The sequence below is a fragment of the Ranitomeya imitator genome, chromosome 5 (genome assembly GCF_032444005.1).
Source record: "Ranitomeya imitator isolate aRanImi1 chromosome 5, aRanImi1.pri, whole genome shotgun sequence".
NCBI classification, from domain to species: Eukaryota; Metazoa; Chordata; class Amphibia; order Anura; family Dendrobatidae; genus Ranitomeya; species Ranitomeya imitator.
The window spans coordinates 343,935,588-343,963,043 of record NC_091286.1 but is presented as its reverse complement, the minus strand read 5'-3'; the positions used below and the strand labels follow the sequence as shown (position 1 = coordinate 343,963,043).

At 42.0% G+C, this 27,456-nt stretch overlaps 1 protein-coding gene across 1 annotated transcript in view; it reads right to left on the bottom strand.

Annotated features, from left to right (window-relative positions):
• Nucleotides 1-27,456, bottom strand: part of SNAP91 (synaptosome associated protein 91) — a 182,533-nt gene that overhangs the window by 20,531 nt on the left and 134,546 nt on the right. Inside the window, exons 18-24 of the mRNA XM_069726429.1 lie at nt 26,386-26,493; nt 21,907-22,176; nt 12,333-12,410; nt 12,147-12,218; nt 5,897-5,980; nt 3,319-3,399; nt 2,725-2,895 (exon numbers count right to left, since the gene is read on the bottom strand). Coding sequence (XP_069582530.1) covers nt 2,725-2,895; nt 3,319-3,399; nt 5,897-5,980; nt 12,147-12,218; nt 12,333-12,410; nt 21,907-22,176; nt 26,386-26,493 — 864 coding nt within the window. The remainder of the gene's footprint in view (nt 1-2,724; nt 2,896-3,318; nt 3,400-5,896; nt 5,981-12,146; nt 12,219-12,332; nt 12,411-21,906; nt 22,177-26,385; nt 26,494-27,456) is intronic.

Below are 27,456 nucleotides of genomic sequence, written 5' to 3'. Positions count from 1 at the left end.
CCCTCACCCTCCAAAATGTTTTATTATATACAGTGAAAAGCAAAAGGGTAACAAGGTTTTGAACTTTTGACTTTCAGGCTCCATATCTCACCATCTACTACTGCCTAGAACGTGAGACTACCATGATTTTACAGACAATCATCTTGGCTATCTTATACATATATTTGACTTGCAACTACTTAGCATATCATTGGTTATGCAGATTCTTGTCATGTCGCTACATTGTTTCAGTTTTGCTGCTAAAAATCTCAATTTTAATTTGTATTTTCTCCGTATTTTGTAAATCCACCTTTGGCTTTTAGCACTGCCTGAATCCTTCTGGGCACGCTCTCAATCATATTCAAACATGTCTTGATAGAAATCCGATCCCAGGTCTCTTCTACACATTACCAAAGTTGGTGCATACTGGTCAACTCGCTTGGGTATGTATACAGTGTTTTCTTCAACTCTACCCATAAGTGTTTGATTGGGGTGAGGTCTGGGGGCTGTGGTGGCCAATCCAGCACCTCTACTTCATGATCATTGAACCATTTCTTCGCCAATCTCAAAGTAAGCTTCTGGTTGTTGTCCTACTGGAACATTGTTTTCTTTTTCCTAACCATAGGACTCAAATGTACGAAGTGACTCATCTTGTAGGATACTCGCATATAGATCAGCATTGAGACCCTCATCAATCCAGGTCAAGTATCCAACACCTTTGGCTGTGAAACCACCCAATATCATCGGGCTTTCTCCATCGAACTTGACTGTTCCTTAAATTTTTTGATCCGTTAATCCCTCATTCCCTTGTTTCTTCCAGACCCATTTGCACCCATCAGAGCCTAGTCTTGACTTTTGTCTCATAACTCCAAATCACCCGTTTCCAATCTTTAACTGTTCACTTTGCAAAAAAAACCCTGAAACCTTGAGCCATCGCTCGGACAGTGCTTGCATCGGTCTGTGATCTCACTATTATGAAGCATACGAGCCACCTCCACTACAGTGTTTGTCGCGCCAGAACTGAGACATTGTGATGAGCCGACTTTTGAATGGATGGACGGACTTAGTTTTGTGTTTTTTCAACTGTCACGGCACTCATGTGATGCAGTATAGTAATTTTCTTGGCTGAGAAAAAGCCATCAATAAAGCTAGATGATGCAGTTTCTCTTTTCTTGGGGAATCTTCTTCACGGCTGATCTTCAATTCAAACTAGTGACCTTTCACTTGGGAAGCAACCTAATACACTGAGCTATTCGGGCATATGAGAACAGGTTGTTTTTTAAAGTACCGTATACAAGGAGGAAAAGATTTTTCCACCAGCAGGAGCAAAAAAGTGAAAATTCAGTGATATGACAATCTGCACAAGCAATCATATGCTAAATAGTTGCAAGTCAAATTTATGTAGGAGATAGCCAAGATGATGGTAGCCTCACATTTAGAAACAGTAGTGGATGATGAGATATGAAGCCTGAAAGTCAATCAAACCAAATCGGCATGAGAAAAAAAAAAAAAAGAATGCAGATCTGCACTGCCCAATAATGTAAGATTGGTTTGAGTACTATCCGATAAAATATTGGATTGCACTGAGAGTTAAACACTTGTGTGAGCGAGGTGTTCGTGTTTTTAACTACTATCCAGCATGCCCATAGCTGATGGCTGAATTGAAGCTAAACCTGCAGCTGCTCCATAGACTGGAAAAAAAAAACAAACGAGCAGAGAGCAGCAGTCCCTCCTCAAGTACGCCACGGCATCTACCTGATCCGATACTACCCCCTGCCTATCATGGCTGAAAATGACAAATAATGATATCTAAAGGAAGCCACAAATATTACTCTTTTGTGCTTAGAACATGAAAGCAACCCCTAATGTTTTTGTCATTGCTTGTTCAAGAAATTTGTTTGGCAAGTTCTGAGATCCCACAAAGAGTAGGTACACTTTATATTGCAATGTGCCCTTTTTAGTCCCATTTAATTGTTTAATGAACCAAGGCTGGTTGCTAACTGTTTGTAGAAAACCAGTAATCCAGCTATGACATAGGTCGGGTATACACATACAAATTTGAAAAGACGTAGAATCACTGGATTCACATGTCAGATAAAAGGTTTGATGGTGGTTATTAACTGAAGACAAAACACAAGGCTATTACCCACAAAATCATATGTTGTAAGGTATACATTTTCCACATCGGGCATCATTTATAAAAATGTGTAGAAAGACAAAATTGATGGAGTTTCATAACGCCTGTTTTAATCTGCACAAGTTCTAACAAGCGAGGCAATTTGATATAGATGACTACCAAAATTTTTAATTCAATTGATTTAATTGGCAGTTTAAATTATCAATAACTTGCATACAATTTGAAGAATAAAAGACTAGAAAGTAAAATATACAGAATACTTAAGGAAAGCGTTATATATTTTTTATTTAATAATAAAAAAAAAAAAAAAAAAAAAAGGCTACAGCCGTCTCCTCTCTGCGGTCTCATGCTGGTGATGCCTTCATGTGCGAGTTGTCTAGCCAGTGAGCATTTATGCCATGTTAAAGTGAATACACGTGTCCGTAAATGTAAAATGAGCTCCAAGGGGAAAAAAACCCAAAAATAAAATAAATAAAATAAATAAGATGTAAAAAAATATATATATTACAGCCATGGTTAAAAGTGATTATAACATCACCACCTGGAAGTTTGGATAATGTAACACTATATTTAGATAAAAGCCTTTTTTTAAATATATTTAGCCTCACCTGAAGCATCAAAGGTGCTGCTAGATGTTGCAGTGGGTGCAGCCGGCGCTGGAGCAGGGGCAGTAATTGGCTGACTGGCTCCAAACGCAGAATCAAAGCTTGGCTGAATTAAGTTACTCTGAGCAGGGGCAATCGGTGCAGGCGATGGGGAAATGAATGAGCCTCCAAATCCTATAAACATACAGAAATGTGTAAGCTTTTCTCAGAATCTTTTCTGGTCATTATTTCTGCTTAGCTTTAAACCTCTATAACACCTGGACACTAAACCTTTGGCCAACATAAAACAATGAAACAGTTGCGGCACTGCAGCTCAGTTTCACTGACGTGATAACCACACATCCTGTGGGCAGAAGTGACAATTTTTCAGTGGAATCTAATAATTTGAGTGGCATACGTCACCCCTGTAAAAGGGCAGAATTGAAGTTGTATTTTTGCTCTTCAAATGCTGAGATTTATTATCACCTTTGGGAAAAGGGCTGCTTTGATGGATTAGAAAAATGGAAATTACACCAGTAAATTCAATTTAGAGATAAAACAGATTATTAATTAACAGAAGTCAGGTTTTAGAAACCATTTTTAGCAATTGATAGTTACCAGCCAGTAGATCTGCTGCAGCTGACGAACTCGTAGGTGCCAAAGCCACAGGCTGTGGTTCAGTAACACTTCCAAAAGCATCTGTCATGTTACCATCAATGGTAGATATTGAAAAAAAAAAAAAAAAAAGAAGAAGAGATCACCACCACATAACATACAGAAATGGTTTTGTTAAAAGCAACAAGACGGGTCTTATTTACCACGATCAGAGCATGATCAAATGCGCACATTTCCAAATCTGGAAAATGTCCCCTACAGCTTAGCATAGAAGTAAGCTACCAGGAGAATCCATGGACACTAGAACTTGTGATTGATACATTTTTTTTACCCTACGTCTTACGTTCGTAATCATGAGTCCATACGTAAGTAGCCGGATGTTCGTCACTCTGGGACCGCCTGTAATACTCGGATGTCTACTAGGACTGTATCCAACTCATTTCAAGCTCTGACATTTCGTTTGCGTTAAAGGCCACATATATGGCACTGCAGTGTTGTCACCCGCCGTAGGTACAGGTTCTTCAATATTTTAGGGCTCTCTCTATTTATACTGTCAAGCCGTGACGTTGTCGCACTATTCAGATTCACCCCAAAATGACTTCCGCATTCTCTGTGGTTCTACAGGCTATGGATAATCCTTCCTGATTGGATGTGTTATAACATGTGACATGATCTCTGCAATGTGTTATAAGGTGTAGGGAAGCCCGCTCATCTGCACCAGAGTTCTCTGGCGGATACAATCTGCTGCCATGTGTAAAATGGAAGTGGCCATTTTTGGTAAATCATGCGAATTGAACGAAAAAGGTCTTGTATTCCCTGGGTTTAGTGAATTCCTAAGAAATAAAAAGTTGGATTTGCTCTAAATCAATTCGCTCATTAAATAATTCCCCCAGCCCTCCCAGGTTGTCAAAATATGTAACTATCTCATGAGTTTGTGATACGGGCTGAAGAACATTCACTAAAGCACGGCAAGTTCTCCCATTTTACAAATTGGCCTCTCCCACCTTTATTTTATTGTCACACAACACAAATAAAATGTTAGGCTGCCACCGAAACACTGCAGCATCCCTAGCGGTCATAATATCATTTTTCAATAGCCATGTCAGACTGGCTTCTGCAGTGGGCTTTCAACCAAATGCCTTTCAAGGGGGAAGTCTTTCGCTTTTTGTTCCCTGGTTCCCCGAAATGTCATTTTTTCATCTAAATTATACAAATGGCCATATGTTAGTAAATCAGAGGTCGGAGCACTAAACTGTTTGGCAAGGTCTTAAAAAGGAATCTATGAGGAGGTATTTGCTATGTAATCGGAGAAGCATGATGTGGGTCAGAGACCCTATGTGATGTGTGAGCTGCTTGTTATATTTTCAATAAAATCAGTGTTTTATCAGCAGGAGATTATCACTGGAGTACTAGTGGTCTTGTACCATGTAGTACTCCTGCTGCACGTAACCCTGTCCTCACCAATTAGCAGTTTTCTTCCTATGCATAGTGCGCACAGAGCTCATCATTCAGATAACTGCTAGATCTGCAGCAGATAAAACAATGATTTTTAATCAAAAACTATTGCAGACAAGTGACATCACTGGAATCAAGGTCTCTGTCCCTACATCATCCTGCTCTCAGAATAAAATCGCAAAAACTGGTGAAAGTCTGCCATTATTGTTCGCAGTGTTTGGTTTTATTTTAGTGGCTTTTTTTTTTTCATTTCAAAACTACTAGCCAAGTGTGTCTTACTTTTGAATTGGCTTCTTAGGGCCACCATGCACAAAGTAAGGTTAGTCATATCTACCATTTTTGGTTGAATCGGACATCCAACAATTATAAAATTTGGCTGTTCACTTTGATTCGTACTTTATTCATATCTCAAAGAAACTTGATAGAGAGGCAAGCAAGTCAAGTGTGGTGTCAGCTTCCTGCGGCTGCTGCTTCGGTCTTTGTTATTTGTTTGCGGTGGCATGTCCACAGCTCGAGCTGCTGAGCTCACTGCAAGAGCCGTGCTGTCGACATGAAATCAACTCTGCAGAAACACTGAGTGGTGCAGCTGCAGAGACCCATTACCGGACCCGGGGAGTGTGAATAAAGCACAGTGTAAACAAAAACTGCCGCAGCTTATAGTTTATTGTTTTCTGAAAGTGGACAACTCTACTTTCACACTAGCGTCGGTACGGGGCCGTCGCCATACGTCGGCCCGACATACTGACTCAAACTGCGAAAAAAATGAACAGTGGGGGCAGTGGATGCAGTTTTACAACGCATCCGCTGCCCCATTGTAATGTCCGGAGAGGAGGGGGCAGAGTTCCGGTCGGAAATGGCGGACACGACGCACAAAAAACATTACATGCAACGTTTTTTTTTGTGCCGAGGGTCCGCCAAAACACGACACATCCGTCGAACATCAGATGCGACGTGTGGCCATACATCGCAATGCGTCGCTAATGCAAGTCTATGGAGAAAAAAACGCATCCTGCAAGCGCATTTGCAGGATGCATTTTTTCTCCAAAAACGACGCATTGCGACGTCCGTCACATGACGCTAGTGTGAAAGTAGCCTAATGACTTGGCAAAGAAAGTTGTGTACCCACCTCCAAACAAGTCAATTACAGCTGCAGGTTCAGCCTTAGCCGGAGATGCTGTGGGCACAGACGTTGGCGCAGCAAATGTGTCCACTGTATTAATTACAAAATAAAGCATTTACCATATTGCCTTTTAAAATTTGTATTCGCATTTTAGACTTTTCAAAAACTTGTTGTTACAATGTGAGGAAGTCCTGGTTTTCCTTAAAGGGAAGCGGTCAACAGATTATTACATCCTCCAAACTAATGTCCTCCATAGAAAGTTGCTGTAATGTTGATTAAATCCTGCGTTCTCAAAATCCATTGGCAAATTTTTATGCAAGTGAGCCACAAGTGAAGCAGGGTTGACACTGCACATACAGATGTCTGGCCTCACTCTTCCCTTCCCCCGTCTGCTTCCCGTCAGTGACTGATAGGTCACTCGTCTCCCCCGCTCGATATCTTGCGCAGGCATTCCCTTGATTAGTGTATTCACAGATCAATAGCTCGTCATAAGGAGCTTACTGCACGTTCACGGGCCAGGTAGGGATTAGTCAACATTACAACGACTTTACATAGATTACATTATTTTGGGGTGCAAGAATCTTTTGACAGGTTCCCTTTTGTAGATACAACCCGAGTCTGGCATCTTACAGGCAATGCTCCATGGGAGAAGAGTACACAGATTAGCGCTCTGTGTACAGTTCTGTGAAAGCTCATTTATATAAAACACCTTTTTTTATAGTTTAGTGTCACCATAGATACTTTTTGAGGTCAAGTAATTTTAACCAGAAGGAATTATTCAATAGATCCAGCATGGTTACATATTTAGGCAGTATTTGGAGTAGAAACCGGAGTTAAAGGGAATCTGTGAGTAGGATGAACCGCCTAAGCCGTCTATAAGGGCATGAAGGTGAGCTTCCATCTCACAGGCAGACAGGGTTGCAATATTGCAGAGCTGTGAGAGCTGCAGCCAAAGTGTTTGTAAAGAGACAAAGTTCAGTTCTACTGTTCTGTGTTTGCTACATGTCCCACACTGGTAACCGCTCCATTTATTAAAAAATAAGCTTTGGGAGGCAAATTCTCATGCAGAGCAGTGTCTTGTTAATAGATCTTTGCAGCTCATTTGCATACAAGAAACATGGCTTGCTTTGGAAAAAGACATCGGATCGCAAATATCAATGTATCATTTTATTTATAGAAGGCTTAGGAGGGTTGATCCTACTGACAGCTTCCAGAGCCTTTAATATAAAAATTATATTTCTTGTTCCTTACTAATGCCTTGGGTTATAGGCTTCTCTATTAAAACAAAAATAAGAGAAATGCATTATAAATAAAATGAAGTCAATAAAATTACAAATAATTAAAAGCATAACTCCTAAACAGAGCAGATGGGTCACTTCAGTACAGAGCTCCAGAGCCCTCTTGGCTAGCTGTTAGCTATGAGTAGAGAAAGGAGCCTGATAGGAGAGGTTGTGTGTAGTATCAGGCTGGGGGGTGAAAGCCCCACCGCTAACATGGATTCTGGAGGCCATTGTTGAGACTCAGGCGATATTACCTGACCCTTGTTCATAAATTTGGCCTTTAACCATTTTGACTAAATAAAAAGGGTCTAGGTAGGAAAAAAGGAACACAATACAACGTGTTCTGCTGTTCTCGTGATTATGCTGTAGAAATATTTGCTTTGGGAACGATTTAAGGCCATGTTCACAGCTTTATAGGCCATTTCTTATACATCGGTATGCCATATATGAAATGTATTGTAATGTCTACTTCCTATATGATGTATTTTGTGAGTCTTTAGTTCAAACAAAAAAGTCAATTTCACTTTACAGTTAAAATGTAATTCCATTTTTGTTTCCTTAACCTCTACTAATGGAGCCTTTCCATGGAAACAGGTGACAAAGATCGTATATAAAAAGGGATTTTCAACTACTAGGATATTGATGACCTATTCCACTCTCTTTGGGATTTAACAAAATAAAAGGAAATAAAAAAATAAGGTAAAAAAAAAAAAGAAAACTCAACTATATCATACAGGATATGTTTTCAATCTTAAGCAACAAGAGTAACTGACTTAATTGCATTAGTTTTTGGCCTAATAAAAATATGCACTATAAGAGATACCCATTTCACCATCTTTAGGCTTAGGTTCCTGTCGCTAAAGGGGATGGTGTAGTATATCCTCTACCTATAGTACGAGGTGGAAGGTGGAATTATTGGCCGAATGCTTCGCCACGTAACGTTTTGGCAAGTGGAAAGGGATGGTCAGTGCTAACGACATGGATTGCCTAATCGGATAGATCATCAATATCAGACTGAGGAGGGTCTGACATCCGGAATACCCCCCGATGAGCCATTATTAGTTTATTAGTTCAGTCAGCAGCTGGATATAACACAGCTCAGTTCAATGTGTAGTAGCCACTGCCGAGTGATGCACATTGTCTAGGATAGGCGCTGACTTGAAGTTCTGGGCATCGGCCACCGTATATTCAAAGTAAGTGGGATTGCAGGAGGTAAAAAAAAGTAAGTATCACTATAAAAAAAATGCAATTTTCACTTTGGCCACTAGGACCAATTTAAGATCCCTACTTCGGCTGGATTTAAGGACATGTCACATGTCTAACATAATACATTGAAACAAACAATAGGTCATTTCCTGATGACATTCCCTTAAAGCAGTAGAAATAGAACTTCATAAAGTACAATAAACATAACTTCACAGCAAAGTGGCCTTTACCATACAGAGATTGCATATCAACATGTATCTGTAAAATGGTAGAATGACAGGGGAAAACTGGAACTTTATTTTAATAGCAGCGGGCAGAGTCATTACACATTGAGCATGCATTCTCAGTGATCGAGTAACGTCAACTCAGCCAATGTGCAAAAGTAAGCTCTAACAGATTAACATAATATTCAGGGAGGAGGGTCTCGAAGACTAAAGTGGTTGACCAGTTAAAAAAAATTAATATTAAAATATATAAAAAAAAATTATATATATATATATATATATATATATATATATATATATATATATATATATATATATATATATATATATATATATATATATATATATATATATATATATATTTTTTTTTACCATTTGTTTTTTTTAGTGTTCTAAAAAAGAAAGTTTTAAAACTCTGCCTTACTAATATACTTTATCCATAAGATGCCAACATCAAAAGATCCACCTTGGTGGCCCGACTTCTGGCTTGTGCTCAATATAGCATTTCCTATGTTGGTACATCATCACTGCTGTATGCGTAGGGACACTCTTAGGCCGGGATCACACATGCAGAGCAGAGCGTGCAGCTCCATGTGTTGCTATGCGGCCGCACGCTCCGCTCTGGAGTGCCGGCGCCAGAGCTTGGATTTCACATGCGAGACACGGACGTGTTTCTCGCATGTGTGATCCCGGCCTTACCGACATATTTCAGTCCCTAAGTCAATCATTCTATATCTATGAATCGCCCATGATGGAGAACTGGGGTTGGCTTAGCTGTTGAAATGATCCAGTCAGCCCACATACTACATTGAAGATGTGCCGACAAATTAAACTGTGTCAAGCACAAATCTGAGCCAGATCTGCATGGACTGCAATAATGCACTATTCACAAAACGTTAGGGATATTTGGCTCCGTGAAATTTTATGGAAATCATAAAAAGTTCACGCTACACTGATATTTTATCGTGAAAGTAGGGCATTTAAGTAGAAGCATGCAATGGCGATTTCCTCATCTCAAACAATTTATTGAAACAAAAACCAACAGCAGTGGTGGGTATACACCGCTAAAAAAGTCAATGCTTCAATAACTTGTCATGTGGCCATGAGCATCAATTACAGCTTGACAATAACAATCTCATGCTGGTCACAGGTTGAGTTATTGTCTGCTGAGGCATGGCATGCCATTCATCTTGAAGGGCGGCTGTAAGGTCATTGAGGTTCTGGAGTACAGAATTATGAGCCTCTACACAGCGACTCAGCTGATCCCATACGTTTTCTATGGGACTCAGGTCTGGAAGAAAAGCAGGCCACTCCATTTGAGGTACCCCAGTCTCCAGCAGCCGTTCCTTAATGATGCAACCTCAATGAACTGGAGCAATGTCATCCATGAAGATGAAATTAGGCCTGTATTGTTCATATAGAGGCACAGTTACTGGATTAATGATGTTATTCAAGTAGTAGTGGCTTGTCACAAAGTGTAGGGCAGTTCTGTATTGACTAGACACCTGACCACACCACCACCAAAGGCTTGTCTGGTGACAACAGTGGCTGATGCATAGTGCTCTATTTGACATATCCAACACAGCTGGTGGCCATCATTTCTGCTCAGCGTGAACTGACTTTCATCAGTGAACAGAACTGAGGCCCATTAGTCCCTAGTCCAGTGTAGGCGCTCCCTGGCCCATGCAAGACAATGACACCCTGTGCCTGGAGGTGTGGTCAGGTACTATTGCAGGTCATCTAGCACGCATACCTCACTAATGTAAATGGTTTTGAATGGTCTGATGTGACACTTGGATGCATCTCACCTCCCTTAAAATGTGCCTCAAGTTGTGTGGCAATCGTCATCTGGTCCCAAAGGGAATTGTACACAATGAAGTGGTCAGTGTGTGATGTGGCCTAAAGATGTCCATTTCTATGCCTGTCACTCCTCTAGTCTCTCTATTGCAACCTGCTGATGACAATTAAGCGCGGTGACCACTGACCGTATTTTTCGGACTATAAGACGCACCGGACCATAAGGTGCACCCCAAATTTGGGGTGAAAATTGCAGAAAAAAAGATTTTTTATAAGATAGGGGTCAGTCTTATTGTCCGAATTTACAGTATCTTACCTGAGGGCTGGCGGTGGCAGAGCAGGGTCACAGGAGGCATGATGTCGGCAGAGGTGGGGAGGTGCTGGGATAAGGAGGTGCTGGGATGAGGAGGCGCAGTGAGCGGTATGGCGTGAGAGGGGTCCCTTTCCCCTGTATGGTGATGCAGCAGCCCGGTAAGCAGCAGAGCCGGTTGAATCCTGCGGTGGCAGAGGTGTGGCGGCAGAGGAGGCGCAGTAAGCGGGGTCCCTTTCTCCGGTGAGGTGATGCAGCAGCCCGGTAAGCAGCAGAGCCGGGTGAATCCTGTTGTTATCGGTGGGGTCGGCCATCTTCCTGAGGCCACGCGTGTGCAGATGAAGCGCTCTGCTTCCCGTGGCTTCAGGAAAATGGCTGCGGGAGGCCGCGCGTGCGCAGATGGAGATCGCGGCGGCCATTTTCCTGAAGCCCCAGGAAGCAGAGCGCTCCATCTGCGCACGCGCGGCCTCAGGAAAATGGCCGCCACCACAGATAACAGGATTCACCCGACTCTGCTGCTTACCGGGCTGCTGCATCACCTCACCGGAGAAAGGGACCCCGCCTACTGCACCTCCTCTGCCGCCGCACCTCTGTCACCGCACCTCTGCCGCCACGGTAAGCCTGCATTGCGACTATTAGATGCACCCTTTATTTTCCCCCCTTTTTTTTGGGGGGGGGGGGGGGAAAGTGCGTCTTGTAGTCCGAAAAATAAGGTACATCTGAGAACATCCTGCTTGAGAAGCCTCACAGCGGCACGGTACTGTTGCTCAATTATTAGGTGTAGTCTTGATCTTATTATGTCAAAATGTGAGCAGCATGATGAGAAGGACTGTTAAAATACCAATTCTAATTGAACCCCAAAATTTGTCGATTCATGGATTAAACACCTGTTGTGAATTTTGCCATTAAGCTCCTTGTTAGAGAACAGCAGGTTGTGCAAAGAGTACTGAAACGCTGAACACTTGGACATGTGTTTTCAAAACTTTAGAAACGGTCACATTAAGTTCAAGGTTAGGAGTGCATTTTAGGATCATCCTGAAATTTTTCTCAAACGACAAATATCCTTTTTGTGAATAGTGTATCTGAGAGATCAGGGCACCTTATATAACTGAAGTATATTAGGAGTTGTGTAGCTTGCCATTTTAAGAACATTTAAAGGATACAATAATGTATTTAATTGGACAACCCCTTTACCAGACACATGCAGCTACAAATCCGAAGAAATTGAAACGACACTGCAGACAACTCATATCCTAAATGTATGATGTAAGTAATGATACAAAGCACAACAGGCAGCGACATGGACAGTTGGTCAGCACGTTGGATGTTCTTACAAGACAATGGGGTTTCTAAAGCCCTTATAGTACAGACATGGCCAACTGTTGCTCATCCATTAGGCCTACATATCATTCAAGTGCTTTACCCAAAAAAGCACTCACCAGATAAGAGATCTCCAGTGAGGGAAGTCTCGGGCACAGGAGAAGGCCCATGCGGTGGGGATGAGAAAGCATCTTCCCAAAGCAAAAGAAAACAAGAGCTGCGTCAGTATAAGCAATGAGTAAATCAGAAGGCTAGCAACAATTCATGGAGCCAAAAATGTGAATGAAAAAGATGTCATGCTTTACCTGTACCAAACAGGTCTATGCTAGGTGCAACTTCAGGCTTAGGCGCAGCAGCCACCTCCGAAACAGACTCAAATAAATCTAAGACCAAATACAAGCAATGTTATTTCTTCAATGGTGCTTAGAACAGCAGAGGGTGAATGAGTAATCTGTTTCGAAAGGGAGAGAGGCATGCAAAGAAAACTTGCATGATAATCATTGGCAAGCAGATTTCATTTGTAGAACAGCACATACAGGTGACTTCAGACATTCTGAACCTCAAGTTCCATCTTATCACAGTAATGTGACTCCACCTTTTAACTTTGCTGGTTTTTAAATTCATAGTTCTGCGCAGATTGACTTCTTAACTCATCTTTATAGCAGTAGAAGCTCCACATCTCCTGGATAGCCAGATATTTAAAGAAGCAGTACAGGGTTCCCTTCCCCCTTCAAATGATTGTCTATCACACGCTGCATGGCTATGCATGTGCACTTCTTTCTATGTAGTTTAGTCTCCATCTTGATTCCCAGATTTCACCCTGTAATTTCCTTCTATAATCTAATATCAATTCCATGATGTATGGGGACAGCATCACGCCAGGCAGCTATAGCCAGTACCATCTCTGCCTACTGTAGATATAATTAGAGGGAATCTGTCAGCAGGTTTTTGTACCCAATCTGAGAGCTGCCTACATTATACACTAAAAGAGAAGCTGAATCTAACGATCTATCATTTAGTTTATTGGGTGCATCAGTTCTGACAGATTTTAGATTCAGAGTGAAGCAGGGCTGAGAATGTAGCTACCGCCCACACCAGACTGGCTATGTAAAAAGTCCATAGCCAGTGAGGTGCTTATCACAATGTTAAAGGGAATCTGTCAGTAGGATCAAGCCTCCTAAACCGTGTATATGTACATGCAGGTCATAGGAAGCTTAGGAAGCTGAATAAAATGATACCTCGATATCTCATCTGATGTCTTATTCCTGAGAAATTCATGGTATTCTTATATGTAAATTACATTACCTCTTCCAGGCTATGGGGAGACAGTTGCCTGGAAGACATCTCTGCCTCCAGAGATTATTTTAAATGAAAGGGGGAGTTACCAGTGTGAGACAAGTAACTAACAGTACAGGAGAACTGAATTTTGCCTTCTTGTAGACAAGTTTTTGCAGCTCTTGAGATCTGTTGTATTGCATTCCTGTCTGCCTTTGAGATGGAAGCTGAGGCTGGGCGGAAGCTGCAGATGTGTCAGTTATAGTCACACACAGCTCTGCAGCGACAACAGGAGAGCAGGGAGTGGCCATTGCATATCACACTGGTAACTCCCCCTTCATGTAAAATAAGCTCTGGAGGCAGAGTAATCTTCCAGGCACCGTCCTCCCCAGAGCCTGAAAGATCATTTACTGTACATAAAGTGATAAAAGATTATTTATCAACAATAAGGCATCTGATCTGAGGCAAACGGGCATAATTCTCCACAGCAGTCTATAAACTGTATATTAATACTTTAGATAGGTTAAATGTGGTGACAGATTCCTTTTACTATCTTTGTGATAAATCCTTCTCAGTTCGTAAACTGCAGCACACTTTGACAAGTGACATCCCTGAATTCTGTACTCAGCCTCTATAGCAAAAAACCTGCTTACAGATTCCCTTTAACTGTTCTGTCACTATAGTCGCCCAAAAAAGTGACTGTGATAAATAGGAAAATTATCTTTATTATTTAGTCAAGACAATGACAATCATGATAAAAATGGAGTCCAAAACAGAGTATGGGATGTAGATCCTTACTACCCAGAAAACAGGTAAATAGTTTAGAAATCTACAAGGAACAATGTATACTCATGTAGGTCTGTATACGTATATAAAAGCAATAAAGGCCCAAGTGCTTATCCACACACAAGTATATACCGACAAATAATCAGATACCAATAGCGCCAAACGGTGGCAAAAGCAATAGCGTAAAGTACATTGCAATAAATTAGCACAGACCTGAGAAACCTGGGACGGTAAGGACCAAAACTCATGTTTCGCGTTATCTTCTGCCACAGGGTAATAAATTAATAATAATAATAACAATAATAATAATAATAATAATAATAATAATTTCTTCCTGGGAGTATATATAATAATTATTTATGCTCCCTGGAAGAAGCTAATAATAATTTATATATACCCTGTGGAAGAAGCCAACAACACTCACACTGGGGTTTTGGTCTTTACCCTTCCAGATTTCTCAGGTCTCTACTACTTATTTATTGCAACGTACTATATTAGTTTTGCCACTTTTTGCCCCTATTGAGATCAGATTAGTTTGTAAATGCTCATGTAGGATAGGCACTTGGCCCTTTATCTCTTCTAGATATGGTACATATGCAAAGCTATATGAGTGTACATTGTTCTCCAAAACATTTCTAAACTATTTGTTTACGTGTTTCCTGAGTAGCAGGGATCTGCGCCCTCTACGCTTTTTTAAGACTCCATTTTTATCATGCTCGTCATTGACTAATAAAAGATTACAATTTTCATATTGTGACTTTTCATTGGGTACTTTCATCTTTTGGAGGTGTCCCTTATTACAAAAAATATTTGTATAAGGCTGAGATATACAAGTATGTAGTCATGGGAGTCTGGTGACTAAGATGGTGACCCTCTTGGGAACTTCATGGCTCTAATTGAAGAGAAGTATTTTCACATAGAAAGGTACAAGGTAGTACCGTAATATAATTACTTGAAGACTAGTGAATTCATTAAAATATATAAATAAATGCTGGATTGCTATTTTAGAAGACAGAATGCTGCTTGCCTACAGCAGGCCCATTGGAGGATATTAATATCCAAATGCATATGGTGTTATATTTTAGCTCACAACTTAAATAGAATGCAGTAAACTACGAGGCTCCATTAAAAGGGTTGTCCACTACTAGGACAACCCCTTCTCGATCTAAATGTTTAGCCCAGATAAAAAAAAAAAAAAAAAAGCAGCTTATACACTCCTCCTTGGCACTTGCGCTCCTGGAGCTCTCCTGCGGTTGTATGACACATGGTGCCCAATCAGAGTTGGCATCCCTGTCTCCACCTTCGGACCTTTTGAACACGCAGAGGATGTTTGGGCTTCAGCTGATGTCTGACTTCCCCTTCATGCTCAATTCATACGAAGATGGGAACAGTGATGCCAACGCTGATTGGGTGCCTGGCCCATATACCATTACTGTGACACATGAGCCCCGGGACCACGAATGCAGACACTGCTGGAAAGGAGTTGGCACAGGTGAAGAGCTTATTTATTTTATCGAGGATTAACATTTAGATCAAGAAGGGGTTTTCCTAGTAGAGGACAACCACTTTAAATGGTTACAGAAAGCCAGCATTTTATCTTTAAAAGATTTTTTTTGGCCCCATTTAAAGCCAAAAATAATAATGCACAAATAATCATTCATTCAATTTTACGCGATTTTCCATATTTGAACATACGCTCTCTAATGAGGGCTTAATATGGTGGCGTGAACATGCAAGTTAAAAAGGCAGATCTTCTCTTTATTTTTCCGTGTAAAGTTAATGGGGTTGTCTGACACGTGAATACATTTTTTTCTAGACATGAATATTAACTAAAGGAGCAAGCCATTGGAGGTTTCTCTGATGGACGCTTCTAGTCACTGACTGATGCAGCCCAATACAGGCTACTGCGGTCCTGGAAACTTCTGATGGAGCACACATAGCTTTTCGAGCCAGAGCAGAACTTCACAGCAGCCAGATCTCAATCTACGTGGCGGAGAAGGGTGAATAGGTTTGTTTGTTTTTTTTTGAGTGATGTAAATTGACAAAGAATTCAAAATGTTGGACATCCCCTTTAAACAGCTGAATGAGTCAAAGTTTGCTATGGTAAGCTGCTACAGTTTCACTACAGAAACGTAATAAATGTAGCTAATGGCAGTTACTTACCGATAACGGTATTTCTCAGAGCCCATGACAGCACTACCAGAGAGGGAATCCGCCCTTCAGGACAGGAAACCTACAGGATAAAAAGGGCGGTACCTCTCTCCTGCGTCAGTTTGGTTTACATAGCATCAGAGGTCCTCCAGGTTAGTGACAACAGGAAAATATACAATTTTAGCAAAATACTTATCAAGATTACACCGTGTTTAAATTAAAACCACACATTTCATATAATAAGGTGCTCACCGCACACGTGGTAGGGTGGGAATAAGCAGGTGCTGTCATGGGCTCTGAGAAATACCGTTATCGGTAAGTAACTACCGTATTCTCAGTCGCCCATGACAGCACTACCAGAGAGAATTACAGAGATCATTGCTTTAGGGAGGGACCACAGCCTGCAAGACCCTTCTTCCGAAGGCTAAGTCAGATGAAGAGGCTAGGTCTAAGCGGTAGTGCCTAAAGAAGGTTGAAGGTGATGACCAGGTGGCCGCCTTGCAGTTTTGGCCATTGGTACCTCCGACCTTTCGGCCCAGGAGGTCGCCATGGCTCTTGTAGAATGCGCCTTGAGCCCTTCAGGAACTGCGTTTCCCGTGGACGAGTATGCCAAGGCTATCGCATCAGTTACCCAGCGAGCTATAGTGCTTTTGGAGGCTTTGAATCCTTTCCTAGGTCCCTGAAAACAGATAAAGAGAGACCCTTCCTTCCTATACTGTCGGGAGGATTCTAAGTAGTGTATTAAACATCTTCTCACATCTAAAGTGTGGAACTTTTCCTCTTTTATTTTTAGGGTTTGGACAAAAGGAGGGAAGGATTATTTCTTGGGACCTGTGGAAATTGGAAGCAACTTTGGGTAGATAAGCAGGATCTGTTTTTAGTATTACCCTATCATCCATGATTTGTGTGAATGAAGGGTTCGCAGATAGAGCCTGGAGGTCACTAATTCTACGGGCAGATGTCAAAGCTGTGAGAAGGGCCGTTTTGAAAGATAAGATTTTAAGTGGTAATGAATCTATGGGTTCGAATGGGGGTTCTGTCAGAGCTGATAGGACTAAATTTAAGTCCCAGGATGGAAGGCTTCTGATTTTTAAAGGTTTAGATCGTATCGCAGCTTTAATAAACCTTGTTACCCATGGGTTAGAGGCAATACTCTCACTATATAATGCACCTAAGGCCGCTATTTGCACTTTTAAGGTGCTCACCGAGAGGCCCATCTCTAAGCCTGTTTGCAGAAATTCTAATATTTTGACCACTTGGACCCAGTCTTGTAATTTCACCCCAGAGGTGGATAAAAACTTTTTCCAGATCTTACCGTAGATCTTAGTTGTTACTAATTTTCTACTTTTTAACAGTGTAGACACTAAATTATCTGAAAAGCCCCTTGCCCTTAGTAGTGACCTTTCAAGTTCCACGCTGTCAAGTGGAGGTTTGCTGACTGAGGGTGGAACACCGGTCCCTGGTATAAGAGATCCGGAAGATCCGGGAGAACCCAGGGATCGGAGACCGATAGAATTCTCAGCCATGAAAACCAGGCCCTTTTGGGCCAGAAGGGGGCTATTAGGATGATTCTCGCCCTGTCCTGCCTGATTTTCCGCAGAACAGCCGGAATAAGAATGTGAGGAGGAAATGCGTATGTTAGACCCCGAGTCCAAGGAATCGTAAATGCATCCAGAGCCCGAGGGCCCCCTTTGGGGTTCAGAGAACAAAAATCCCATACTTTCCTGTTTTCTGCACTGGCAAAGAGATCTATTACAGGAACCCCCCAGATTTTGGTAATGCGATCGAAGATGCTTTGGTTTAGTGCCCATTCCCCCTGTTTTAACCGGGTACGGCTTAAGAAGTCTGCTTTTTGGTTCTCTACCCCCTTTATATGCAGCGCAGAGAGGGATAGGAAGTTGTCTTCTGCTAAGATGAAGATCTGGAAGGTAGCCTTCATTAGGGCTTGGGATCTGGTTCCCCCCTGATGGTTCAGGTAGGCTACCACTACCTGATTGTCCGAAAAAACCCGGACATGATGCCCCTGTAGGTTGGGAAGAAAATATGATAGAGCGTGACTCACTGCCCAAAGTTCTTTTTGATTCGAAGATACCTCGTATTCTTGATCTGTCCAGACCCCCTGAGTGATACTGTCGTCCAGGTGAGCTCCCCACCCCGTGGGACTGGCATCCGTGGTAACTATCCGAGATGTGTCTATCACCCATGGAACCCCCTTTGATAGGTTTTTGGGATCTAACCACCAGGCTAGGGAACGAATAGTGTTTGAATTTAGAGACATTTTTCCTTCTAGGTGTCCCCCCAGTGTAACCTGATTCCTCAGAATATCCCACTGGAGATCCCTCGTGTGAATTTGTGCATTTGTGCCCACTGTATTGCCGGGAGACAAGCAGAAAGGGACCCCAGCAGTGACATCGCCCCTCTCAGGGTCATATGAGGGTTTGAACGAGCTCTGGACACAAGATTTAATATTTTCTGTTTTTTCTGGTCTGGAAGACGACATTCCTGTGTTATCGAGTCCAAAGTGAGGCCCAAAAACTCTTGAACCCTGGTCGGTTCTAGTTTTGACTTTTGGAGATTTAGGAGCCAACCTAACTCTGTTAGGATTTTTATCACTCTGTCGCATTGTTGGCGACAATGTTGGGCTGAGTTGCTGACAATCAGGAAGTCGTCCAGATACGGTATTATTATAATGTCTTTTTCTCTTATGTGGGCCATCATTTCCGCTACCAATTTGGTAAATATACGAGGCGCTACCGAGATGCCAAATGGAAGGGCCTTGTACTGGTATTGTTTTATTTCTCCTCCCATAACTACCGCTAGTCTGAGGTATTTCTGGGCATTTTTGTGGATGGGGACATGATAGTACGCGTCGCTGAGATCCAACACTATCATGAAGCAATTCGGAAACAGGTTTTTTATTGTTGATTTTATTGATTCCATTTTGAAGGATTGATTTTTTACATAACTGTTTAGTTTCCGTAAATTGATTATTGTGCGGAAAGAGCCATCCGGTTTTGGGACCAAAAATAGTGGGGAAAAGAACCCTTTGCCTCTCTCCAGTAGGGGAACTTCTTGGATCACATCTTTCATTATGAGCTTTGAAATTTCTTGTTCCAAGGCCTGTTGTTGCTGAGGTGAGGGTTTTAGTGGGGTGACCACATAGTTTTGGGGAGGAAGGGAGGTAAAGTTTATTTGAAGCCCCATCTTTATCAGATCTAAAATCCAAGTATTGGTTGAAATTTTTTTTCCAGGCCGGAAGGTATTGAGACAATCTCCCTCCCACCCTGGGGGAGGTGTCACTTAGGGGTTTTTTTTATCTCTTGGGGAATTACCAAAGAGGAAGCCCCTATCCTTCCTTCTCCCATCATCCCATCTGTTCTGTTCCCTTGGGGGACGTCTCCGAAAAAACTTCCTACTCTGAAAGGGCCGTATAACAAATGGTGCGGCTAGGTTAGGGAACCCCTTCTTCTTATCCCCTGCTTTTTGTAAGATGTCATCTAGGGTTTCCCCAAATAAGAATTTCCCCTCACATGGAATTGAACAGAGTTTTTGTTTGGTCTGTAGGTCGCCCGGCCAGCTTTTTAACCACAGCGTCCTACGAGCTGCATTGGACAAGGCTGCCGATTTTGAAGCAAGTTTGATTGAATCGGCTGATGAATCTGCCAAAAAGGCTGCCGCCCCTCTAATCATGGGAATTGATTCAATCATTTTATGTCTAGATATGCCGTCTTTTAGTTGCTTTTCCAAGTTATCTATCCAAATCATTAAAGATCTGGAAGTACATGCGGCTGCTATTGCAGGCCTTAGACACCCCCCTGCCGATTCCCATGCCCCTTTAAGGAAAGTATCAGCTCTTTTATCGAGGGGATCCTTCAGGGTTCCCATGTCCTCAAAGGGCAATGCGAATTTTTTTGACGCTTTGGCTACTGCTACGTCGAGTTTTGGAGCCTTGTCCCATGACGTAGAAGCCTCTTCCTCGAAGGGATATTTTCTTTTAAGGGAGGGCACGGATGAATTTTTCCTTTCCGGTTTCTCCCACTCTTTCTTAATTAATGCTTGAATATTCTCATTAAGTGGAAAGACTCTGCACCTTTTTTGCCCTAGGCCCCCAAACATAATGTCCTGTACTGTTTTGTCAGGACGTGGATCTACAACCCCCATGGTTGATCTTACGGCCTTTACAAGGGCATCTACTTCGTCTAATGGGAAGCAGTGGCGGCCTCCGCTCTCAGAATCCGAGGAGGAGGAGGAACCCTGTCTGTCTGAAGCGTCCCCCTCAGAACTAGAAGAATCGGAGTGAGAATAGGGCACAGGTGTTTTTTCCTTGACCCCTTTAAGAGATTTAAATGCTGTTTCCACCTCTGATCTTATTACAGATCGCAATTCAGAGGCGAAACTAGGGGTTTCTTCACACAGGACTTGTCCTATACAGGAGCCACATAATTTCTTATCCCAGTTTTGCAACAGGGGTTCACTGCATAAGGGGCAGACTCTATTCTTAGTTTTCTCCGTTTTCTTTCTTGCCTAAAAACAAACGGAAAGGGGGACCCCAATTATTTGGTGAACTTTCACGAAGATCACTCACCCATCTTGTGCAGCCACAGGTACCGGTTCTGGAGGAGGTATAGGATCCTGTATCAGATCCGAAGTCTGTGGTGTCGGCTGGTTAAGCATATTGGCTTTACTCCGCGGCGTGGAATGGCTACTGGAGCGAGTGCTGCAGGTGCCTGCAGAGGACCTTTTCTTTTGGTCATCTGGCTTGCGCTGGTGGTGACGCCGACGCTGACGTTGCTGCTGCTGCTGCGGTGGCTGCTGCTGCTGTAAGGCCTGCACCTGCTGGAGCTGCTGGTCGCTGTCCTCCATTATTAGGACCGCATGCAGCAAAGAGTGATTCCACAGCGGTGCTTAAATACTATACGCCGATTCACCCCCTCCTCCAGGGCTGCGTCCCAGGAAAGCGCTGATCCCCCTTGGATTACTGAGCATGCGCGCTCTGTCCGGGACCCGGAAGTAGCTGTTCTCTATATCCGGTGCGGCGGCCATCTTGGTGCTCCTTCACACACCAGGCCACCGCTCCGAATCAGGAAGTGCCTCTGCCCGAGGCACACCGGGTCCCCGAAGCCCCTACCCCAATCCGGGGAGGCGGCCGCGCTTCCCTCCGCGCACTCTGCAGCCCCATCGGACCCAGCAGTGGCGGCGTCGGACACCGCGCCAGCCGTGACAGGGGCCTCCCCGCCGTCATAGGTCGACTGGTCGGCTCCGGATCTCAGGTACCATCCTAGAGGGTTCCCTGTCAGGACAGGAAACAAAACTGACGCAGGAGAGAGGTACCGCCCTTTTTATCCTGTAGGTTTCCTGTCCTGAAGGGCGGATTCCCTCTCTGGTAGTGCTGTCATGGGCGACTGAGAAATATGACTTATTAGATCATGACTAAACAAGTGATATTTTACAACTTGAGATTTTAATGTCTGCCTCATAAAACACGGGTCTTAAAAATGAGTGAAGCCAGGAAGCTCAACCAGATATTACAATGAACGGGAAAAGAAAAAAACAAAAAGGAAGCGATGAAAACAGAAAATCACCTAGTTACAAAAAAAAAAAAATAATAATAAAAGAAAGAACAAAAAAAAAAAAACATATCAATCAAAAACCCACAAAGTCATTTACCACCAAAGATATCTAGAGCAGCAGTAGCAGTAGTTGTTGTAGTGCTGGCAGTTGTGGTGGCAGCGGTGGTAGTGGTAGTAGCAGTTGTGGTAGTAGGAGCAACTGCTGCAGCAGGAGGAGGAGGAGGAGAAGGAGAAGTGGTGAGAGCACTAGCAGTGGTTGTACTAGTCGTAGGGGTAACTACAGGAGTGCCGCTTTCAGCTGGCTTCAAAGCAAAAAGGTCCAGTTCAGGAGCAGCTTCTGCACTACCTTCAGATGGGGCAAAGGGGTCTTAGGAAGAAAGTGGAAAACAGATGGAGAAGTTAGGAAGGAATAAGAACTCGTTGTATTGAAGGATCAGGAACACAGATCATGCTATGATAAAGTCAATTCAAAGCGACTGGAAAGTTCATTACATACACAAACATCCCCATGAAAGCAGCCACCTGTATTTATCATCAGATGACCCCCCAGCAGCTAGAATCACTTTAAGGGTACGTTCCCAAGGGACAGTACGCAGTGTATTTTCGGCTGTATATTTGCATGTAGTAAATGCTCTGCATTGTACAGTGCCAGCATTGTGACCGAGACTTCTTGAAATCTCAGGCACAATCTTCAGCGCATATTGATCGGATCTGAAAATGTGAAGTCTACAGTCATGGCCAAAAGTATTGACACCCCTGCAATTCTGTCAGATAATGCTCAGTTTCTTCCTGAAAATGATGGCAATCACAAATTCTTTGGTATTATCTTCATTTAATTTGTCTTAAATGAAAAAACACAAAAGAGAATGAAGCAAAAAGCAAAACATTGATCATTTCACACAAAACTCCAAAAATGGGCCAGACAAAAGTATTGGCACCCTCAGCCTAATACTTGGTTGCACAACCTTTAGCCAAAATAACTGCGACCAACCGCTTCCGGTAACCATCAATGAGTTTCTTACAATTCTCTGCTGGAATTTTAGACCATTCTTCTTTGGCAAACTGCTCCAGGTCCCTGATATTTGAAGCGTGCCTTCTCCAAACTGCCATTTTTAGATCTTTCCACAGGTGTTTTATGGGATTCAGGTCTGGACTCATTGCTGGCCCCCTTAGAAGTCTCCAGTGCTTTCTCTCAAACCATTTTCCAGTGCTTTTTGAAGTGTGTTTTGGGTCATTGTCCTGCTGGAAGACCCATGACCTCTGAGGGAGACCCAGCTTTCTCACACTGGGCCCTACATTATGTTGTACCCTCGGACTGCAGGGCAGCTTGAACTTGTTTCATGTTAGTCGAGGTTATTTATCCAACATCTGCACAATCTTGCATTGAAATCTCTTGTCTATTTTTCTTTTCCGTCCACATCTAGGGAGGTTAGCCACAGTGCCATGGGCTTTAAACTTCTTGATGACACTGCGCACGGTAGACACAGGAACATTCAGGTCTTTGGAGATGGACTTGTAGCCTTGAGATTGCTCATGCTTCCTCACAATTTGGTTTCTCAAGTCCTCAGACCGTTCTTTGGTCTTTTTTCTTTTCTCCATGCTCAATGTGGTACACACAAGGACACAGGACAGAGGTTGAGTCAACTTTAATCCATGTCAACTGGCTGCGAGTGTGATTTAGTTATTGCCAACACCTGTTAGGTGCTACAGGTAAGTTACAGGTGCTGTTAATTACACAAATTAAAGAAGCAGCACATGATTTTTCGAACAGTGCCAATACTTTTGTCCACCCCCTTTTTTATGTTTGGTGTGGAATTATATCCAATTTGGCTTTAGGACAATACATTGTGTTTTTTCATTTAAGAAAAATTAAATGAAGATAATACCAAAGAATTTGTGATTGCAATCATTTTCAGGAAAAAAATGAGTATTATCTGACAGAATTGCAGGGGTGTCAATACTTTTGGCCATGACTGCATATCACGTCACACTATGCTGTGGATGTAATGTCGGATTTCATCCTTCGGTCCCATGGCAATGTACCCTTAGCGTATATTCATTCATACATGTCTGTGCCTGCCATATTCATCTGAATGCGGCTAGGAGAACTCCATGTGCTAGCCTTATTTAGATGAATGGAGGGGATTTTATGCTGCAGAGATTTTAACTGTAAAAATACATATACAGTCAAGTTTTGAGACTAACAGATTTTGGTTTTCACAAAGATTGCCTCTTCAGTGGTTTTAGATCTTTTAGTCAGGTATTTCTATATTTACTGATATACAATTATCAGCAATATAGGAATTTTATGGCTTTCACTCACTAGAATATAAATATATTAATCTTTTACAATACCATTTAGTTTCCTATGCTACAGATTTGTAATACATACGTAAAAATCGGATGCCACACTGATAGTCCATATGGCATCTGATTTTTTTCCCCTCACACATCAGATTTTGGAGTGAAATCGCAGCATGCTGCAATTTTTTTTTTTTCTTATGCCAAATAGACGAGAGAGAAAAACGCAGATCTGCACTGCCTTGTAAAAAAACATTGGTCTGAGTCCAATAAGATTACTATTACTGTACTCATCCCATTTATATGCGAGTGTGAGTGAACCCCTTAAAGCGTTAATTGAGAAATATATCAAGTTTATGCAAAGACTCAATATTTACAGTGTTGACCCTCATGTGTCAAGACTTCAGCAATTCACCCTGGAATGCTGGCTATCAGATTCTGGGCTTAATCCTGACTCAGGACAATGACTAGGCTTTGGGTTTTCCTCCCCCTTTGAGGATTGACCACAAGTTCTCAATGGGATTGAAAACTGGGGAGTTTCCTAGCCAAAATTTCAATCCTTTGTTCACCAAGCCACTTGGTGGACCATGTCGCAAGGCAAAGGTGATAACCATCATGCTGGAGAAAGCATTGTTCATCAACAAATTGCTCCTGGATTGTTGGAAGAAGTTGCTCTTGTAGGAAGTTTAGATGCAATTATTTATGTTCTTAGGCAAAATGGCTAGTGACGCCACTCTCAGATGAAAGTCAACTCCACAAATAAATGGTGCTTTACTGTTATTAGTATGACACGGGAATAGTAGTAGCACTCACCTTTTCTGCTCTGGACAATTATTCTTTCAGACATTTCAAACAGTCTGAAAGGGACGTTATCTCAGACTTCAAAGGACACCAGTAAAGTTCTCTCTGAAGTCCAAACCCTATACTTCCTGCAAAGACTGCTTGGGACATATGGAATAATGATTGTCCGGAGAAGAAAATGTGAGACCTGCCATGAGTCCTTGATTATGTCAACAGTAAAACATCCCGAGATCATTCATGTGTGGATTTGCCTTTTATCCAAGGGCTCAATCCCAAATTTTGGCCCATTAAAAGAAACACACCCTCCAAGTGCAACTTCTGCTAACAATCGAGGAAGAGTTTGGCGATAAATAATACTTTTTCTAGCATGATGGAACACCATGTCAAAGCGAAAGTGATAACCAAGTAGTCAGGTGAACAAAACATTGAAATTTTGGATCCATGGCCAGGTAACTCCCACAATCGCAATCCCATTAAGACCCTATGGTCAATCCTCAAAAAGCTGGGGGACAAACAAACGCAGAAATTGTGATAAACCCCAAGCACATATTCGATCAGAAATGGTTGTCATCAGTCAGGGTTTGGACTGATAGCCAGCGTGACAGGGCGAATTGCAGAAGACACCAATTATTGAATCTTTGCATAAACTTGATGCATTAGTCAATAAAAAAAGTGAAAAGAAAATTATGAAAATGCTCGTACTTCAGTAACCATAGAAACATCTCACTAAAAGATCTAAAAAATACAGAAGTGGCACACTGTGAAAGCCAAAAATTTGTGTCCTCAAAAATTTTGGCCACGGCTTTAGATATTGTAACAATACACAATAGTACAAATATAATTAAAATAAAAACAGCAGTGTTACAGCATATGCGGAATATGACTGGTTGCATTGAACAATATATCCACCTTTCTATTGCACCATTTTATCACACACCATCCCCAAATCTGATTTAATACATCTAGATCATGTCCTCACTAAGTAACGATGTTTGATGGATCTGTTGTCTTACCCTCTCCAATGGACCCCAACCTCTTATATAGGAGATGACGTAGTTTCAGCAATTTGTTTATTACAATTCTAGAGCTGTATGCTTTGCTAAACATTTCCATAAAAATGTCAGAACCCAGCAGCCGGAGTGTGAACAGAGCTATAACACAATGTGCAAGTTCAATTACAATATTGGTGAGCATTAAATAGCAATTATTCAATATAGAAAGGAATTCCTGGCACTGCAGCAAGGTAGCACGGCCTTCCAAGAGACAATGGCAAAACTACATCAAAGACTTTCAGAAATTAATCCCATTTGCAGACTACTTGATTTGGAGGTCACTATAGCAAGGACGCAGTGCCAACAATTAGATTATTGCAATGAATTGCCATTTACTCTTTGCATATTGTAAATAACAGAAATTAAATTAAGACAGTGCAAGGCATGCCGACAGGTGACAAGGAGCAGATTATGAAACCCACCGTTTCCAGAGCATGCATCAAGAGCCGCTGCAACAGGGGTAGGGGTAGGTGGTGCTGCAGCCCCTTCTAATGTTGCAGGTGCTTCACCAGGAGAAGCAGCAAAGGCATCTAGGGTGAGGGAATTTAATGGAAGCAAAAACAAAATCAAAAAGGGGAAGAAAAAAGAAGAAAAATCATTTACATTCCCTTATACAACAAGCGCAATTTCCTCTGACTGCATAAGTCAATTACAGCACATGATACAAACAACAGGCTGATATTGTATAAGGGCTCCATGCACATGGTGAGAGCGCACAACCACAAGAGGCCACTTACCAGCTACTAATGGATATCTTTGCTTGAGCAAAGCAGATTGCTCTTTATTTTCCCTTATTGTGTTCAAGCAAGGATATGCCCCTGGTATTGCATGACAGAAGCTACTCAAGGATGGGGTATAGATATAGAAAACGTTTTTGGATCTTAGACTACCAGAAAAGAACATAAGAAAATGGCAACAAGACAGAAATAGGGTGTCAGCCCAATCATTGGGTTCCTGTAAACAGTTTAGTCTTCAATAAGAATTTTGCTTCACGTATTCAGTACAACGGGAGATTTATTTTTACATGTTTTTAAAATTAATTTAAAACACTATGAACACTCACTTAAAGAAGAAGCATTCCTTCTTATCCTTTTAATATATTGCAATCCTCATATTCTATAGCGTTGTGAATTTACAATTGCTCATTTTCCCCTTCTGCCCAATTAATTCTTCTCTTTTTCATTAGCTCTGTGACATCATGTGATTAAAAACAGACTAGCTGAACCGTTTAGACAGCAGGAGTCCCTGGCAGGGGTGGTGGAGGAGGGAGCAGCTGGAAATGATAAATGCAGGGACAAGAGACTTCCCGTTTCTGCACAGAGTAGTGAAAAAGAGAAGAGGATTTAGCTGGGTAGTATACGGGACTGTGCAAAAGTTTTATGCAGGTTAGGAAAAAATTTGCAAAGTAAGAAAGCTTTAAAAAAAAAAAAAATAGTAGTGTTAATATTTTATTTTTAATCCATGAAAAAATGCAAAGTGAATGAACAAAATAA